This window comes from Vipera berus (assembly GCF_964194415.1).
Source record: "Vipera berus genome assembly, chromosome: W".
NCBI classification, from domain to species: domain Eukaryota; kingdom Metazoa; phylum Chordata; class Lepidosauria; order Squamata; family Viperidae; genus Vipera; species Vipera berus.
The window spans coordinates 52,926,252-52,944,174 of record NC_138210.1 but is presented as its reverse complement, the minus strand read 5'-3'; the positions used below and the strand labels follow the sequence as shown (position 1 = coordinate 52,944,174).

At 44.8% G+C, this 17,923-nt stretch overlaps 1 protein-coding gene across 1 annotated transcript in view; it reads left to right on the top strand.

Moving 5' to 3' along the window:
* Positions 1-13,150, top strand: part of LOC308676075 (myocardin-like) — a 45,776-nt gene extending 32,626 nt beyond the window's left edge. Inside the window, exons 9-14 of the mRNA XM_081341788.1 lie at positions 812-1,083; positions 4,122-4,269; positions 7,315-7,710; positions 11,704-11,841; positions 12,215-12,269; positions 12,574-13,150. Coding sequence (XP_081197914.1) covers positions 812-1,083; positions 4,122-4,269; positions 7,315-7,710; positions 11,704-11,841; positions 12,215-12,269; positions 12,574-13,019 — 1,455 coding nt within the window. The 3' untranslated portion in view covers positions 13,020-13,150. The remainder of the gene's footprint in view (positions 1-811; positions 1,084-4,121; positions 4,270-7,314; positions 7,711-11,703; positions 11,842-12,214; positions 12,270-12,573) is intronic.
* The last annotated feature ends 4,773 nt before the right edge of the window (positions 13,151-17,923 follow it).

The window sequence follows — 17,923 nt, the reverse complement described above, 5'->3', positions numbered from 1 at the left end:
TGAAAGGTTAGAAAAGAGAAAGCAAAGGTCCTTATTGAAGCTTTTCAGCGCCTGCAAGAAAAGCACAGACAGCATAAACACAAACATATTAACTATTATATATAAAAAAGGAAGGTGTAATTTCTACCCGTCATCTAGAGTAGACCAGCGTTTCTCAACCGTGATACCTTTAAGGTGTGTAGACGTCAACTCCCAGAATTCCCCAGCCAGCCTTGTTACAAAAGGCGGGCTCTCCTTCCAGCTCTCCAGCCCGCCAAAATGTTATCAGCACTGACCTTGATTCTCACACATATGAATTGTTTTGGCTAACTGAGAACTATGCATCCCCCATCCCTCTTCCTTCATCTAATATCTCTACACTAAAATGTGGCAATGGGGACAAAAAGAAAATGCCTTCAGTTCGGTTTGTCACAGCGCTGACATTCGGCTCCCCTTAAAAGAAAGGAGAAATCCTGCGAATCAAACAAAAGACAAAAGTTAAGAACCCCGCCCTCCCCTCGGTTTGTTTGGATGTTTATCCATAAAATTTACGTATACGTCTGTCAGCTTTCACATCAGTACACTTCACCCAGGTGGCTTCTGATAATGGATATGCCTTCCACGGCACTAAATATTGCAATTTCCCCTTTTGTACAATCTTGCATCAAGTGCAAGTGGTAGGGAGTTGACGTCCACACACCTTAAAGGTGCCAAGATTGAGAAACGCTGCCCTAGAATCTCTTTCTCTCTCTTTTTTTTTTCTTTTTCTCCTTGCTCTGGTCCACAGACCCTCTGTGCCATCTTTGCTTCCTTTTTCACTTCCGCTCTTTAGGTCCTCCACAAAGTTCCCGAGGCCAGAAAGGCCCCTCGACCCAAAAAGGCCAAGGAGTCCCGGCCCAAAGTCAAGAAGCTGAAGTACCACCAGTACATGCCTCCCGATCAGAAGGGGGAGCAGGCTCCCTTGCCCATGGACGCTGCCTACGCTCACCTCCTGCAGCAACAGCAGGTTTTTCTGCAGCTCCAGATCTTGAATCAGCAGCAGCAGCCCATGCCCACGTCCCCAGCAACCTTCTGCGTTCAGGCTCTCCACGCAGTCCCCGCCAGGTAACTCTTAGCTTTGCCCTGAGAACACCACAGGTATGGTTTGCAGGCAGCGTCAGTCTGCAAGGGAAATCCCAAAAAGTCAAGAGGAGACATACCTTTTCTGCCCTTGTGACTGTCGGTTGGAATTTTTTTCCTCCCTGAAATTAGGATCTCTCCCTCCCCCCCCCCCCGTTGGTCTTTCAGAAGACCTGGTTAGGTGCCCAAGGGTGATGAGGAGCCCCTTTACCCAGCTGTGTCCACACCTTTAGATTACATATTTCTTGGAGGCTGCAGGTAGCTCTCAACTTATGACCACATTTGGGACCAGCGTTCCTGTTGCTGAGCAAGGTGGTTTGTCAGTGAATCACGCCCAATTCTATGACCTTTGTGGCCATGGTTGTTAAGCAAATCACTGCAGTTGTTAAGTGAATGACACAGCCATCAAGCAAATCTGGTTCTCCACCCCCCCAATTGACTTTGCTTGTTGGAAGCCGGCTGGGAAGGTTGCAAATGGCGATCCCATGATCCCAAAACATTGCAAGTGTCGTCAATATATGCCGGTTGCCAAGCGCCTGAATTCTGATCACATGACCAAGACAGAGATTGCTGCGATAGCCATAAGTGCAAGGAACAGTCGCAACTCACTATTTTCAATGCTGTTGTGACTTTGAACCGTCACTAAATGAATGGCTGTAAGGTTGAGGTTGTTTTGGTCTTTAATTTGCCTTTTATATATAAGGTAAAGGTAAAGGTTCCCCCGCACATGCGTGCTAGTCGATTCCGACTCTAGGAGCCAGTGCTCATCTCCGTTTCAAAGCCGAAGAGCCAGCGCTTGTCCGAGGACGTCTCCGTGGTCATGTGGCTGGCATGACTAGACGCCAGAGGCGCACGAAACGCTGTTACCTTCCCACCGTAGTGGTCCCTATTTTTCTACTTGCATTTTTACGTGCTTTCGAACTGCTAGGTTGGCAGAAGCTGGGACGAGTAACAGGCGCTCACTCTGTTACGCGGCACTCGGGATTCGACCCGCCAAGCTGCCGACCTTCTGATTGACAAGCTCAGCGTCCTAACCCACTGAGCCACCGCGTCCCTCTTTTATATATATAAAAGTGTAAAGTGTTTTATGATTGTGTGTTGCCCAGAGTTGCAGTTTGAGATGGGCAGCTATACAAAATAAAGAAATGAACAGGGTGGCCAACACCATGCAGTTACAGACTGTACTTTTTTTTACTTTTTTTGACCTCGCTTGCCATCTTGCAGATAGTGTGCCCTGTTTGCAGAGGGTTCACTCTTGACTCATGGCACAGCTCGCTGTTGGATGCTGCTAAAACATTTATATTTCTTTTTGCTAAGATCCCGAGACTTGCCACTTATTCTCTACTTCAAGGAATTGCTCTCCAATTAAGATTAAAGTGTGTGTTGCTTTCCAATTAAGCAAGGAACATACTGCTATTTTTATTTCTTTGACTTTTTGGCTTTGGGGAAGATACCCCAGAAGTGTAAAAAGCACTTGTTAAATTAACTGACCGTTTTTATTAAGTACCAAAATTCAGAATTAGTTACTCAAGAGAAGCATCTGCTGAAATTAGTCATGGTTAATTCACCACAAGTCCCAATAATTGCAATGGGACTTAATTGCGATTAGCATAAACTATCCACGAATTCTAGAAACAACTTGCGTAGCTTGGCAATATATAAGCATACAGTATTAAATGAATACACTGAATGCATTACAGGTTGTCCTCAAGTTACGACCACATGTGTTGTAATAAAACACTGTTCATATTTGCACACATGTCATGCAGTATGTCATTATCCTCCCGCTCCTTATTCTGGAGCTCTTCGACTAGCCTTAATTAGTTTCTTCTAGCCTTAATTAGTTTCTTCTCTGTCTTAAGAACTGTTGAAGGCTAGCTTAGGGCCGGTTTGGTGAATTGTATTATTTGTCTTTACAGAATTCTCTTTTATTCCTTCTTTGAAGAGCCTAGGAAAGAATGGCTGGCTTTCCTCCTCCACATTTATTCTACTCAATAATGTTGTGAGGGACTTTTGTGGGGAGCCATTGATTGATTTAAAAGCAGGAATTCAGTTTCTTTACTAAGCGGGAATTTAAACCTACAGCTCCCAGTTTAAACTACTCGGCATAATAATAATAATAATGCACTCGTGACCTCCCGGTTAGACTACTGCAACGCTCTCTACATGGGGCTGCCCTTGAGGACCACTCGGAGGCTTCAGCTGGTGCAGAATGCGGCCGCGCGAGTTGTGATGGGAGTCTCCCGATACTCCCATGTAACACCTCTTCTCCGCGAGCTGCATTGGCTTCCAGTTGCCCTCCGGATGAGATTCAAGGTGCTGGTAATGAACTATAAAGCCCTAAATGGCTTGGGTCCGGACTATCTAAGGGAACACCTGCTGCCGGCATCAACTTCCCATCGTCCTGTGTGCTCCCATAGGGAGGGCCTCCTTAGGGTGCCGCCGGTTAGGGAATGCCAGCGGGTGATCCCCAGAGGGAGGGCATTCTCTGTGGGCGCGCCTGCCCTTTGGAATGATTTACCTGTGGAACTCCGGACTGCCCCCGACCTGCGCTCGTTTCGCCGGGACCTGAGAACTTGGCTTTTCGATTTATCCGGCCTGGACTGAGGGAGGTTTTAGTTTTAAATTTTAACATTGTTTTATTGTTGGGCTATTATTAATTTAATTCTTTTTAATTCTATTTTTATCTTAATTTATATTGTCTTTTAAATATTGCCCTGTAAACTGCCCTGAGTCCTTCGGGAATAGGGCGGTATAGAAAACTAAATAAATAAATAAAATAAATAAATAAATAAATATATAATAATAATAATAATAATAATAATAATAATAATAATAATAATAATAATAATAAAATAATAATAATAATTTGTTAAACCTGTATGCTGCCCAGCTTTCAATAAATTTAGGCCTTTGTCACGTGGACTAATCTCATTTTATTTTTATGGTCTGAGGCAAAGCTGTCCTGGAGCAATAGTCCCTTATTTATTTTCTTTCTCTGCTTCTCTCTCTCTTTAACCCAGCAATGCTCCAGAGCAACTTTTGAATTTCCCTGGTACTCCGGCTTCCACAAATGGGCCTCCAACGCTCCCTCTTCCTTCTCCGGCCACCCCAATCTCCCCTTTGCCACCAAAACCAGAACTGTTACCTGCCAACTTAGAAGAGCTCACGGTAGGTTTGGGGGTTTAATCAGCTCGAGTCGCCTAACACGATGTTAGGTAAATGACTGGCAAAGTATTGGTTAAGTATTGTGAATTCCAGTCCCAATTTGGGTGACTTTGGGCCAATCACCAGGAGACGATGAGTTTCAGTCCCGCCTTAGGCATGAAAGCCAGTTGGGTGACCTTCGGCCAGTCACTCTCACCCCAACCTACCTGACAGGGTGGTGGTTGTGGATAAAATAAGAGGAGGAAGGAGTATTAAATATGTTCGCTGCCTTGAGTTGTTTATAACAATAAAGGTGTGATCAAAATCTAATAAATAAATAAACATGTCTTATGAGGAGAAGAGGTTAGATGATAATAGGGAACCAAGGAGTAAACCAATGCAACCAATCCATTTTGCTTAGTCATGTTCAAGTTAATGTTGTCTGTCTTTTCCCTGGGTTGAGTACATTTTCCAGTCACGGTTATCGTATCATTGCCTGCCTGATTTCTGAGAAAAAGCAAGCCAGGGAGATGAATTTGGCCTCCTCAGGACCCTCTGAGGAAGGAAAGGGTATCCATGACAAGACCAATGGCTTTGGTTTCCAGACATAATCAGGAAGAGATTGGAAAATTCACCAAACTGGATATTCTATCTGTGCTTACATGAAGCATAACCCATACCTCAGCTCTCTGTAAAAGATCAGAGTCCACATTTTTTGTGTGTCAGTGTGTATCAGTTAAACATGCATGTACTTGCTGAGGGCCACACTAGATTTCAGGCAGCAGCGTAAAAGTGCTGGAGTGGGGGGGGTCTGTCTTACAATAGAAATCTCCAACATATCTCAATGACTGAGGTAATTCCATGGTCACCACGGATGCCACAATCTCCTGTGGACTCAGTACCATCAGGTGGCAAATTGAAATCCCAAAGCAGAATGCAGATCATCCTCGACTTACAACCATAATTGGGACCAGAATTTCTGTCTTAAGTTGTAAGTTGAGTCAGACCTGATTTTCGAATCGTTTTTACAATAGTCGTTAAGTGAATCACCACGACCGTTAAGCGAATCCGTGGTTGTTAAGTGAACACGGCAGTTGTAAGTGAGAATCCATTTTTCCAAATGAGCATTTTATGTTGAAAATTAGCAGAAAACTTTGTGCGACTGCAGGACACTGCAACCAGTCGTAAATGCAAGCTGGTTGCCAAGCACCCAAATTGCGATCCTATGATTGTGGGGATGGTGCACAGGTGTGAGGACCGGATTTTTATCAGCACTGTTGTAACTTCAAAAAGTCAATATTATCAACCAGGCCACAAAATCCAGCTGAGCGACAGGAAGGCTGGTACACTAGCAGTGATCCCAACTGTTCCCTTAAGGCAGGGGTAGGCAACCTCGGTTCTTTTATGACTCATGGACTTCAACTCCCAGAATTCCTGAGTCAGCATAGCATAGCTGACTCAGGAATTCTGGGAGTTGAAGTCCATGAGTCATAAAAGAGCCGAGGTTGCCTACCCCTGCCTTAAGCCCACCTTCACCCAGAGCACCTCACATCTGGTTGTCTGCTAAAAAGAGCCTCTGAAAGCCTGTAACAATTCATGGACGACAATAGCCATCACTCCTCCTCCCCCCTGGGGTCTCAGCTGGTGCACAACCTCCTCCAAGATAAGTCTGTGAATAATGGGAGGCTTTGTTACACGTTGGCCTGCTATTCTATTAACAACAGCTGAAGTCCGGGACTGTTGAGGATCTGACAGCCAGACACTGAAGGCGGAAACCAAGGCCAGTGCGGCAGTTTGGCGCACTTTCAAACATTGGGCCTGAAGTCCCTCAGTGCAGCCTGCCTGCAGATTTCCATCACACTTCCCTCAGGACGGTCCTGCCTGCTCGCTTTTGCTCTGCTTGCCTCGTAGAGGTCCCATAATCATAGAATTGTGGATTGGGAAAGAGTCACAAGGCTCCTGTATTTCAAACTTTGGCAATGTGGAGGAAAATCAGTTAAGCCCAATTTCCAGAGATGGAGTTTGTCCTCTCTCCTCCAAAGAATCAAATCGGGGATTTTTTCCCCCCACTGCTTATGGAAATAGGGAGCACATGAAAAACATAACTCTACCCTCAAGCGCCAGCGCTTCTCTTTGGCTTCCCATTCCTCTAATGCCTTTTCTTTCTATGCCGGGACATTCAGTTTTGCTCTGCAGAAAGTTTTTTAACTGAGAAGTGAAATACCAATGCATGAAAGGGCCTGAAGAGGGGAGCAACCATCGGAATTTTGAATCTGGGTCATAAGTATCTTTTTGGGATGCTCTGTAATTTCAAACAGTTGTGAAGTGACTAGTCATAAGTCAAGGACCACCTGTTCTCCGTGCATTTGATTAATATAGATCAGGGGTCTTCAAACGTGGCCCTTTTATGACTTGTGGACTTCAACTCCCAGAATTCCTCAGCCAGCGTGCCTGACTGAGGAATTCTGGGAGTTGAAGTCCACAAGTCATAAAAGGGCCAAGTCTGAAGACCCCTGATAATAGGGCATGATAGGACCCAAGCTGAGGAATTCTGGGAGTTGAAGTCCACAAGTCATAAAAGGGCCAAGTTTGAAGACCTCGGATATAGATAGTCCTCAGCTTAAGATCACAATAGAGCCCAACATTTCTGTTGCTAAGCAAGACAGTTGTTAAGGGAGACATGCTGCAGTTTCATCACCTTTTCCCCTTTTGTGGATAAGCAAATCACTGCAGTTGTTAAGTGACATGTGGCCGTTAAGCAAACCTGGTTTCTCCCATTAACTTTGTTTGTCAGAAGCCAGCTTGGAAGGTTACTCATAATGATTGCATAATCCTGGGAGACTGCAACTGTCATAAATACATGCCAGTTGCCAGCTGCCTGAGGTTTGATCATGTGACCATGGGGATCTTTGCAACGATTGTAAGTCTGAGCACCTGTCATAAGTCACTTTTTCAGTGCCGTTGTAACTTCAAACGGTCACCGAATGAATTGTAACTCGAGAACTACCTGTGATCTACCACCTCTTTCCTCCCCTTTTCCTTACCTATGGCCATAATTTCGCTTCTCAGGTCTCTGAACTCCGCCAGCAGCTCCGTAAACGGGGCCTCCCTGTTTCGGGCACCAAGCCAGCCCTGCTGGAACGCCTCAAGCCTTACCAGGTGGCCCGGGTGAAGCCCCCACCTGCCCCGCTCCCCAGCGCCCGCTTGGCACCTTCTGAGTTAGAAGAAGAACCCCAGACCCTGCAGGAGAAGCAGCGGGTGGTGGAGAATCTGGCACTAAAGCTCCACCGAGAGCTGAAGCACCATGACAGCGACCCCCGCGAGGAGCTGGAGGTGCACAAGCAGATCAAGAATCGCCGCAAGGGAGCACTGCAGTCACCGGGCCGTCAGGAAGCTCCGCCCCCTCCTTACATCCCCAAGAGAGAGTGCGCCAAGGAGGGAGGGGGCATGGAAGACGAGTTCATGGTAAGCAAGTCAGCTTTCCTTGGCTAGCCTGAAAAGGAACCACACAATAGGACAATGGGGTTGCTTGTAAAAGGGATAGTGGGTCAAAGAAAATCTTGGAAAAACAACACATAGAATGAAGGGTTATACAAGTCTACGAATCTCGACGGGAGTCTGCAGATCAGCAGCCTGCTTCTAATGAGAGTGAAGCTTCCTGAGATCCCAGAATCAGGGTACGACATTAACCCTCTCCAACCCTGCTTTACAGCCCTCTTTAAGCGGTTTACAGAGTCAGCATATTGCCCCTAACAATCTGGGTCCTCATTTACTGACCTCAGAAGGATGGAAGGCTGAGTCAACCTTGAGCCAGTCAGGATCGAACTGCTGGCAGTGGAATGCAGAGTTAGCCTGCAATACTGCATTCTAACCACTGCACCACCACAGCTTCTAAATTTAATAAAATCAATAAACAATAAGAAAGATGGCAGCCATGACCATATAACTGAATCCTCGACCCTTTTTGATATGTGCCTGTTAAAAGGAGCTGGGGACAGGGCATCATGTAGCCTTAATCTTGACTTGTTTGATTCCCCCATGGTCCCCCTTGAAGAATCCCCAGGACTCATCTTCCCTCTGAGCTGAAAAGTGACAGATGCTTTTTGCTTTCCTGTATGACTGTTTTCCTGACTCATCCGCTTCACTCTGACTCCTGGAAATGCAGCCTTCTGTAAATTGGTGCCCTCTTTCCAAGATATTTTGGATTTTGGCTGCTAGCCAGTATACCCTGGGAATTAAAGTGTTGATTGAACATTTCTTGGGGGATTCTTGTGTTTGCTGTTTCATAAGAAAATTAAATAACGTAAGCAGATGTAACACAAAATATTTTGTACATCTAAGTCAGCAGACAGATGAATTTCAATTTGCGGGTGCTGCCATTTCTACCCTCTCAAATAAAACCCATTTTCTCAAGGTAAATTTTATTTCCAAGTAACTCCATAGATTCCAAGTGGTCCCTAACTGGGGAAGGCTATATCATTCTTTAAAGGTAAAGGTAAAGGTTCCCCCGCACATGTATGCTAGTCGTTTCCAACTCTAGGGGCCGGTGCTCATCTCTGTTTCAAAGCTGAAGAGCCAGCATTTGTCCGAGGACGTCTCCGTACTCTTGTGGCCGGCATGACTAGATGCCAAAGGTGCACGGAACGCTGTTACCTTCCCACCATAGTGGTCCCTATTTTTCTACTTGCATTTTTTTACGTGCTTTCGAACTGCTAGGTTGGCAGAAGCTGGGATGAGTAACAGGTGCTCACTCTGCTATGCGGCACTCAGGATTCTACCCGCCAAACTGCTGATCTTCTGATCGACAAGCTCAGCATCCTAACTTATTACTAAATAAATTATCCTTAGCTGAAGAATCACTTTGTGGAAATCTGTGTTCATCTGATGCTCGCAGGTATTCATAAGGAGCTATCACTGTGTGATGGCATCACGATGGATCTGTCATTACTTTCCCCATCCCCCATGGGTACCCGTTGAATGGCCTCTCCTGTCAATATTGTCGCTGAATGGGATGGGAGCTTCTCTATATAATATAAGTACAGGTAGTTCTCCTTTAATGACCACAATGGGTATCAGCAACATCAGAAAAATGCATTAGTCTCAAGTTCCCCCTCCCCATCCAGTGAAAGGGAACAGTGCCGGATCAATTAATCATCAAATTAACATTTGTGCATTCATATCTGTAAAAGTATGTGTGAAAGGTACTTGCTGGTCCCCACATGGTGTGCGAAAGTCAATCGATGGACACGGAGGAACCAGTGATGTGGCTAGTGAGAGCAAAAGGTTAACTATTTCGTTCTCTAAGACAAGGAGGTTAATTACTTTTGTTAGCAGGAAAGAGGTCAGGGCAATTAACCAGATAGGGAGGGAGGGGCTGCACAGTTAGAGAGCAGAAAGGTTAGAAAAGGGACAGCAAAGTTATTATCCAGACTTTGCAGCACCAGCAGGAAAAAGCACAGAAGACCCGAAAGCAAACCTATAATTATTATACATCAAATAAACAGCCATAAGTTCTACCAACTACCAGTGTCACTCAATCTGGATAACTTTAAGGTGTGGACAATTTTGTGGAGGATCGGTTGGGCCATCCCCCCCCCCCTCTCTCTCTCTCTCTCTCTCTCTCACTCTCGCTCTCCTCCCCCATGGACAACGTTCCTCCAGGCCTTCCTGTCCTCTACCATCTTCTGGAGTCCATCTAAGCTCACACCTACTGCTTCAGTGACTCCATCCAGCCACCTCATTCTCTGTCGTCCCCTTCTTCTCTTGCCCTCAATCTTTCCCAGCATTAGGCTCTTCTCCAGTGAGTCTTTCCTTCTCATTAGGTGGCCAAAGTATTTGAGTTTCAACTTCAGGATCTGGCCTTCTAAAAGAGCAGTCAGGGTTGATCTCCTCTAGGACTGACTGGTTTGATCGCCTTGCAGTCCAAGGGACTCGCAAGAGTCTTCTCCAGCACCATAGTTCAAAGGCCTCAATTCTTTGGCACTCAGCCTTTCTTATGGTCCAACTTTCACAGCCATACATTGCAAGTGGGAAGACCATATCCTTGACTATACACACTTTTGTTGGCAGGGTGATGTCTCTGCTTTTCAGTGTGCTGTCTAGATTTGCCATGGCTTTCCTCCCCAGAAGCAAGCGTCTTTTAATTTCTTGGCTGCAGTCCCCGTCTGTGGTGATCTTGGAGCCTAGGAAAATAAAATCTGTCACTACTTCCATTTCTTCCCCATCTATTTGCCAGGAATTCAGAGGGCCGGATGCCATGATCTTGGTTTTCTTAATGTTTAGTTTCAACCCAACTTTTGCACTCTCCTTCTTCACTTGTAACAAGAGGCTCTTTAGTTCCTCTTCACTTTCTGCCATTAGAGTGGTATCATCTGCATATCTTAGGCTGTTGATATTTCTCCCGGCAATCTTAATTCCAACTTTTGATTCATCTAGCCCTGCCTTTCTCATGATGTGCTCTACATATAAGTTAAACAGGCAGGGCGACAGTATACAGCCTTGCCGGATTCCTTTCCCAATTTTGAACCAATCAGTGGTTCCGTGTCCAGTTCTCACTGTTGCTTCTTGACCCGCATATAGGTTTCTCAGAAGACAAATAAGATGATCTGGTACTCCCATCTCTTTAAAAACTTGCCACAGTTTGTTGTGATCCACACAATCAAATGCTTTAGCATAGTCAATGAAGCAGAAGTAGATGTTTTTCTGGAACTCCCTAGCTTTCTCCATGACCCAGCGTATGTTGGCAATTTGATCTCTAGTTCCTCTGCCTCTTCGAAATCCTGCCTTTACTTCTGGTAGTTCTCAATCCACATACTGCTGGAGTCTAGCTTATAGGATTTTAAGCATAACTTTACTAGCATGTGAAATGAGTGCAATGGTGCGATAGTTTGAACATTCTTTGGCACTGCCTTTCTTTGGAATTGGAATGTAAACTGATCTTTTCCAATCCTGTGGCCACTGTTGAGTGAGTAGCAACAGCTTACGTCCAGGGCTCCCAAGGCTTCATGGTCGGATATTGGGACAGAGCAGAGGCAGCCAGAATGCAGAATTGGTGGAAGACACCAAGACCATGCTCCTTGGCAACGGTCTCTCCACTGACTCCAACCATACCTCCCCTTGCCCATCCCCACCTCGGTGCTCTCACCTGCTCCTAAACCCCCACCCCCCAACTTGCTAGCCTCCCTGATCCCTGTCATCTCTGTCTCCAGCCTGAGGATCGCCTCCATACTCAGGACTCCAGGCCCCTCCTACTTGGGGAACGTCAGGCATTTCTACCTAGCACTGAGCAGAGTCATTAAGAAACCATTAGCCTGAGACCAGGGTGTGTGTGTGTGTGTGTGTGTGTGTGTGTGTGTGTGTGTGTGTGTGTGTTTTCCATGAGTAGTATTAAAGCCAGTGGGGCTTTTTGCTTGAAGAAATCAGGTTGAACTCTTAGCATTTCTTCCACTTTCTTCCTAGGTTTTATGCTCCCCCTCGTGTGAGCCAATCCACTCTGATATGGAGCTGCCCCTCGAGATTACAGCCAGCCCTCCTGATCCGGCCCCAGCCACTCGGTCCCTGGAGGAAGAGCTCCAAGAGGCCATTCAAAAGGCTCAGGTACTATTTTGGGGCATCCCTGTCGGTCTTTCTTGCAGACGATCTGATTTTGCTTTGCACACAGGCCACCATAGAGGAATTGGCTACCTTGGGATTGCCAAAGTTCTCCAGGCTCTTTAATCCCGGTTTAAATAATAGCAACGTGGAACAGAGGTATGGACAGCTGTGTATCTTCTGAATCCTTCAACTTTTTTTCAGAGTTGTTCCATTTTCCATAAGAGAGAAGGAACAGTCTTCACCATCAATGCTTGCATTGGCTTGAACATTGGCTTGGAAGATCAGTAATTGATCCTTGTGCCAGAACGTGTTCTGGCTTTGTTCTTGAGACAGACCCTCTTTGAGACCCCCTCTCTTTTCTTCCCTTTCTATATAGCTGGTGCCAAGCCAATCCATTGAAGAGATTTTAGAAGAACCACTGATGTGTACAGGTGAGATGATGACTCTAATACGTTTTGCAGACTGCAATCGGTACTGGCTCATGGAGGAATTAATAAGAGAAAAAGCTATTAGGAACAAAGATGGAGCACTAAAGGAGCCAACAGGAGCCCTAAGTTTGGGGAAGGGTGGGTTAAAGAGACAGTTGTTCCTCAGATGGCCACAACCGTATGATCCAGGGCAAAATCCTGGTATGAAAACCTGTTCTGTGGCTTCTTCTTTTTTAACTTGGAGTTAGGAAGATTGAGGTGGGGGTTCACTATTATGTCAATGTGTGATCTGTTTTGCGGCATCTAGGTGACATTCTTCAAGCACCTGCCTTGACCCCAGAGGTTCCTGATCAAGTTTCCTTGTCCCCATTGGTCCACCAAGAAGCATCACCACCAAAGAAATCCTGCTCCAGCAATGAGCCACCGCTGGTGTCCTCTGCCATCTTTGATTTTCCCGGATCCTACGATTTCCTTTCGACAGCCTCCTCTTCATCAGCATCACTGGATTCGCTGTCCTCTGTTTTCTCCCCTGACTCTCTGGAGATGCCGCCATCTCCTCCAGATGCCTGGCAAGGGAGTGGGACCCGTGCCGGATTTGACCCTGTTGATTGGCTAGAAGCCTTGACCTCGGGTTCAGCATCAGGTCTCGGCTCTGCCAGTCCAGTTGGTAACAGTATCTTCTGTACAGACTTTTTTGATTCTTCTGACTTGGGTGTCAACCACATGATAGACCTAATGGTGGAGCAATGGTAGGAAGGGCAGTAATGGCAGTCTGGTCCCCAGCACTTGATGGAAAAGGGGAAGCATCTTCTTTTTATCCTAAAAGGTTATCCTGGCACTAGAATCCAGCTAGATTGGGCAAGAATACTAACATCAAGCTTCATCGTGCATGGTCTTCTTTCTATTAATGACATGGTCCAATTGCTCCCTTGGAAGAATGACGCCATTGTTGTCTGGATGGTGTCAGTGTATGCATCATCTTGGATGGTCAGACATGCCAGAAATCCCGGCGTTCACTTTGAACAGGATAAAACCAATGTTTGGAAGATCAACCACCAGTCCACCAATTCAAATTCATGACATTAGGGCCCAGGACATCATTACTTCACCTTACTGTAATATCAACATCTAACATCATAATGTAATGGAATAAGATTAGAAACTAATTTTGATGAAATAGTTGATACTCAGGTTCTTAACAACTTTCTGTGCCACTTTAGGATTTAAAATATTGCATCCTAGTCTTGTTGGTTGTATCTGCTCCATTGAACCTTGATGAGTTGCCTGATGCCAACTTTGGAAACCGTGAATTCTCAAAATCAGGACATCTCCAAGAGGCCACATTGGATTGGTTGAAACAGTGATGTTGATTTAGATGCCGTGTACCTGAAAATGACATGCACATATTTTAGCTTGGTTGAGCGTGCTATCTTATTTTCTTCAGTGCCAACTCTGTGAAAAAAAAAAGTTGGGATTGTTCCATCTTGATGTCCCACAGTGATGGAGAAGCTTCAATTTCCAGGGGCCACCAGAAGAGACTAGCAGGAACAGTAGCCTCCTGTTTCTTGAAAGTATGGCATGGGAGTAGGAGAAGAACATCTTTTACTTTAGGGACTATATCTTATTTTTATAGCTGGTCATAAAAAGATGCCATTGGAAGAGGAGGTTCCATCTTTGGTGGACAGTGCCTTTCTAACTCCTAATATATTTCTTTTGTCATTTTTACTTGGTGTTATGAAACAAAAGGAGCATACAGATTCATATTTATACGAGATCAAAATCATTCTTTGGACTGGTGGTGGAACAGCACCCTAAGGGTGTTTCGTAGGACGAAGTCTATTTTTTTCAGGGAGATGGGTGGCATTGGTGTCTTATGTCCCAGTAGCCCAAGGTTACTGGGAGATTTAGGCCAATGTGGTTATCCAAACATTAGCAGCTAGCTGTGGCAACTGCTCACCATGCTGTGTGAAAATGTAGGGCACACCAAAACAAATGTTTGGTCTGGTTGAATTATCTCTGCTAGAATTACCCTAAATTACAAGTCTTCGAGAATGTTCTTGGGCACGCTATCATAAAATTCACATGAAACCCACCAAATTAGGTTTCCCCAGCTTATTTGGCAGGAATGCTATAGAAAATGAAAAGTGACTAAAAACTTTTTTTTAAAAAAGGTATTCTCTCCGGGTATATTTACACCTGTACTGTATTCTCAAATGTTACAAGGTGTCTTCCAGACCTTGTTTGGATTACAGCTCCCATAATTGCCAGCTACCGTTCATTTGGTTACTTTGGTTGGAGATTATTAACTGTAATCTCAACTGTTTGAGGGAGCACAAGAATTAGGAATGAGTTCTGTAACAACGGATTTTCTTACAGTCTGCTGTACCACAGTGTTTCTCAACTTCAGCAGCCTTAAGCTTCAGCTCCCAGAATTCCCCAGCCAGATTTGAAGTCCACACATCTTAAAGATGCTGACACTGAGCAAGGTTTTTCTAGAGCAGTATTTCCCAACCTTGGCCACTTGAAAGACATATGGACTTCAACTCCCAGAATTCCCCAGCAGGCAAGGTGGAGAAACATTGCTCTATAGCTTTGATCATTTTGTGGTCCTGCAAGTTCAGCCCTATGGGGTTATATTTTCCAGTTTGTGGCAGAGAGATGAATACCTATTAAATGAGCACCTCGATGTTGTGAATTATCTCTGTTGCTTCAGAGCCACTTTTCAGCAAGAGATCAAAGAATGGTGTCTCATTTTTTAAAGACATTAACTAGATGCTATGTAAGGCGTGAATGCAAAATTACCGAAATTAATCAGAAAAAGCAAGCAGCCCTGGGGAGGAAGCTAACAAGCTAGCAAGAAAATCTGTGTTGCCTATGTTTGTGGCATGTTTGTCATTTGGAAGACTAATCCAGGGAGAATCCAAAACCCGTTTCCGAAAGACAAAACTGCTTCATCAGGTTTTCCAGCCGTTCCCACCAATTCTTAGACTCATTCAGCACAGCTATCAATTCAATGATAACATCCTTTATTTCATCCACTGCTTATACCCCATTGGGCTCTCCAGCTGGGTTGTGGAGAAGCGAAATGATTTATTGATGTTGTTTCATAGTGACAGGGCAAAGCAGCCTCTCTCTTGACAATGCCATATGGGTTGGGACTGCAACTGCCAACTTTGGGCACAGTGACTGGCAATTCTGAAAGCTGCAGAATCCAGCACATCTGGGAAAATACCAGGATGGAGAAGCGTTGGGACAAACATAGCCCTCCCAGCTCATAGCCGTTTGCCTAGCGCCAGCTGCCTGTGACTTTCTGCCCTCCCCCCCTTCCCAGTTTTTTTTTATTGAAAAGTTTTAACATACATTTTATCTTTAACAGTCCCCCCTCCCCCTCCCTTCTCCCTCCCTCCCTACCCCTCTCCCCCTCCCCCCCCCACTTCCCAGAGCTAAGTACAAGGTATAAAAACAAAAAAAAACAATCATAAACATCCATATGCTAACAACCATAAACTCTAAAATCTATCACTCTCTGGCTCATATAGGATAATACAAACACTATTAATATTAAGTATATATAGAAAAAAAAGAGAAAAAAGAAAAAAGAAAAGGAAGACTTATTCAAATGCTACATAAAACTTTTTAGTCCTATATTTGTTCTGGATATACTCAATCCATTTTCTCCATTCCATGATATAACGTTCTTGTGAGTGATCTTTCAAATAAGCCGAGATCTTTGCCATCTCTGCCAGGTCAGAAACCTTTAAAGTCCATTCTTCTATTGTCGGCAGTTCCTCCTTCTTCCAATACTGACCTATTAAGAGTCTTGCTGCCGTAATTAAATTCAACATCAACTTGATGTCCACAACCGTAGCATCTGTAATTATTCCCAACAAAAAAAGTTGCGGACAAAACTTTATCCTTTGCTTGAAAATCTTCTGCATATTCCACCAAATTTTTATCCAGAAGGCCTTCACCTTTTTGCAAGTCCACCATATGTGAAAATATGTTGCATCTTCATCGCCACACCTCCAGCATTTTGGCTGATAATTCGGGTACATACTTGCAAGCTTTTTAGGATCTAGATGCCATCTATAAAACATTTTATAAAAGTTCTCTCTTAAATTTTGAGCTTGTGTAAATTTTACGTTCCTCACCCAAATCTTTTCCCACGTGTCCATTGTAATAACTTCTTGGATGTTTTGGGCCCATTTTATCATACAATCCTTAACAAGTTCTGTTTCTGAGTCAATCTCTATCAATGCAAGATATATCCGTTTAATATGTGCTGGACCCTGATTTCTAATTTGTTTTATCAGATTTTCATCAGTCATTGTAAAACCAGTTTTCTGGTCTTCTTTCCACCTGGCCCGGCCCCCCTTCCCAGTTTTTGATGACACCCTGATTTAGATCAGTGCAAAGCTGGGGAAATGGGGTCGAACTCAGCAGGCAAAGGGTGGTTTGTTTAAAACGGTGTCAGACTAGTTCAGCTTTGCTGATGGGAAATGAATTCGAAAGGCAAGTGGTCTCTTATGCTTCCAATACTACGCAGAGATTCAGAATTCAACCCTCCCTCTCCTGTTTCCCAGTTACTTTCTGAATAAACACCATTTCTTGCTGCCGGAGTGATGTGTGGATATTTTCTTGGGCTCTTGTTCTTTGTTTTTACTATTTAATGAAGCTTCCTCACTGCAGATCTCACGCAAAGAAGTAAGTCAAGAGGCTGGCAAAACAGGGGGACCCCAGGAGGCTGCTGGTCAGGAGAAGAAGCTAAGACCGTGAAATCATCCCAAATTGTTGCAGCCGTGGAAGCTCTCTTCAGGTGATTGTCATTCTTATGACTGGCATAGCCCTGAAACTGTTCTGTTCCAGCCTATGACCGGCCCTGTTTGTGTGTCAGGGACAACCCCTTTTTCCTTTTTATACAGTCAATAGGCTGGAAAAACCCAAGCCAAATTTATTTACAGTTCAAACAAAAAAGCAACAGAATATTTCCTTCTATAAATGAATCAAAATATCAAACAAGAGTCAACAAACAAGAGTTAAACAGATGTATCCAGAGCAGACCAGGATTCCCTTAGAATGTCTCCAAACGGTTGCCTTCAGCAACCAGCCCCACCCACACCTTCCCCTTTTATTATCAGTCCCAAGGCATGGCTTCTCAGTACCTTCTCTCACTGAGTTGCCTCATTGATTTTCTCTGCTCTGCTCGATTATCTTCTGCTTCTAGCGTCTCTGAACAGATTCAGCTGTGAAACCTCTGAGTCCGACACCTCGTACTCACACAGCTGAGCATCATGAGGAACATGACTGGAGGGGCCAGGCTGAGAGTCCTGCAGTGCATCAGAGCCTCCCTCTGACACCAAAGGCTCTCCAAACCCCTCCTCCTCCTCCTCAGATTCATCGGACTCAGCTGCTGGGAGCACAGGCTGACACTGAATCACAATAGAAACAGCCCTGGCAGCACAGTGCACAGTGCAATATTACAGGCAAACTCTGGCCACAGCTTGGAGTTCTGATCCTGACAGGGGCTCAAGGTTGACTTAACTTTCCATTTTTTCAAGGTCGGTAAAATGAGGACCCAGATTGTTGGGGGCAGTATACAAATGATGCTTACATTGTAAACCGCCCAGAGAGAGCTGTAAAGCTTTGTACCCCTTTGG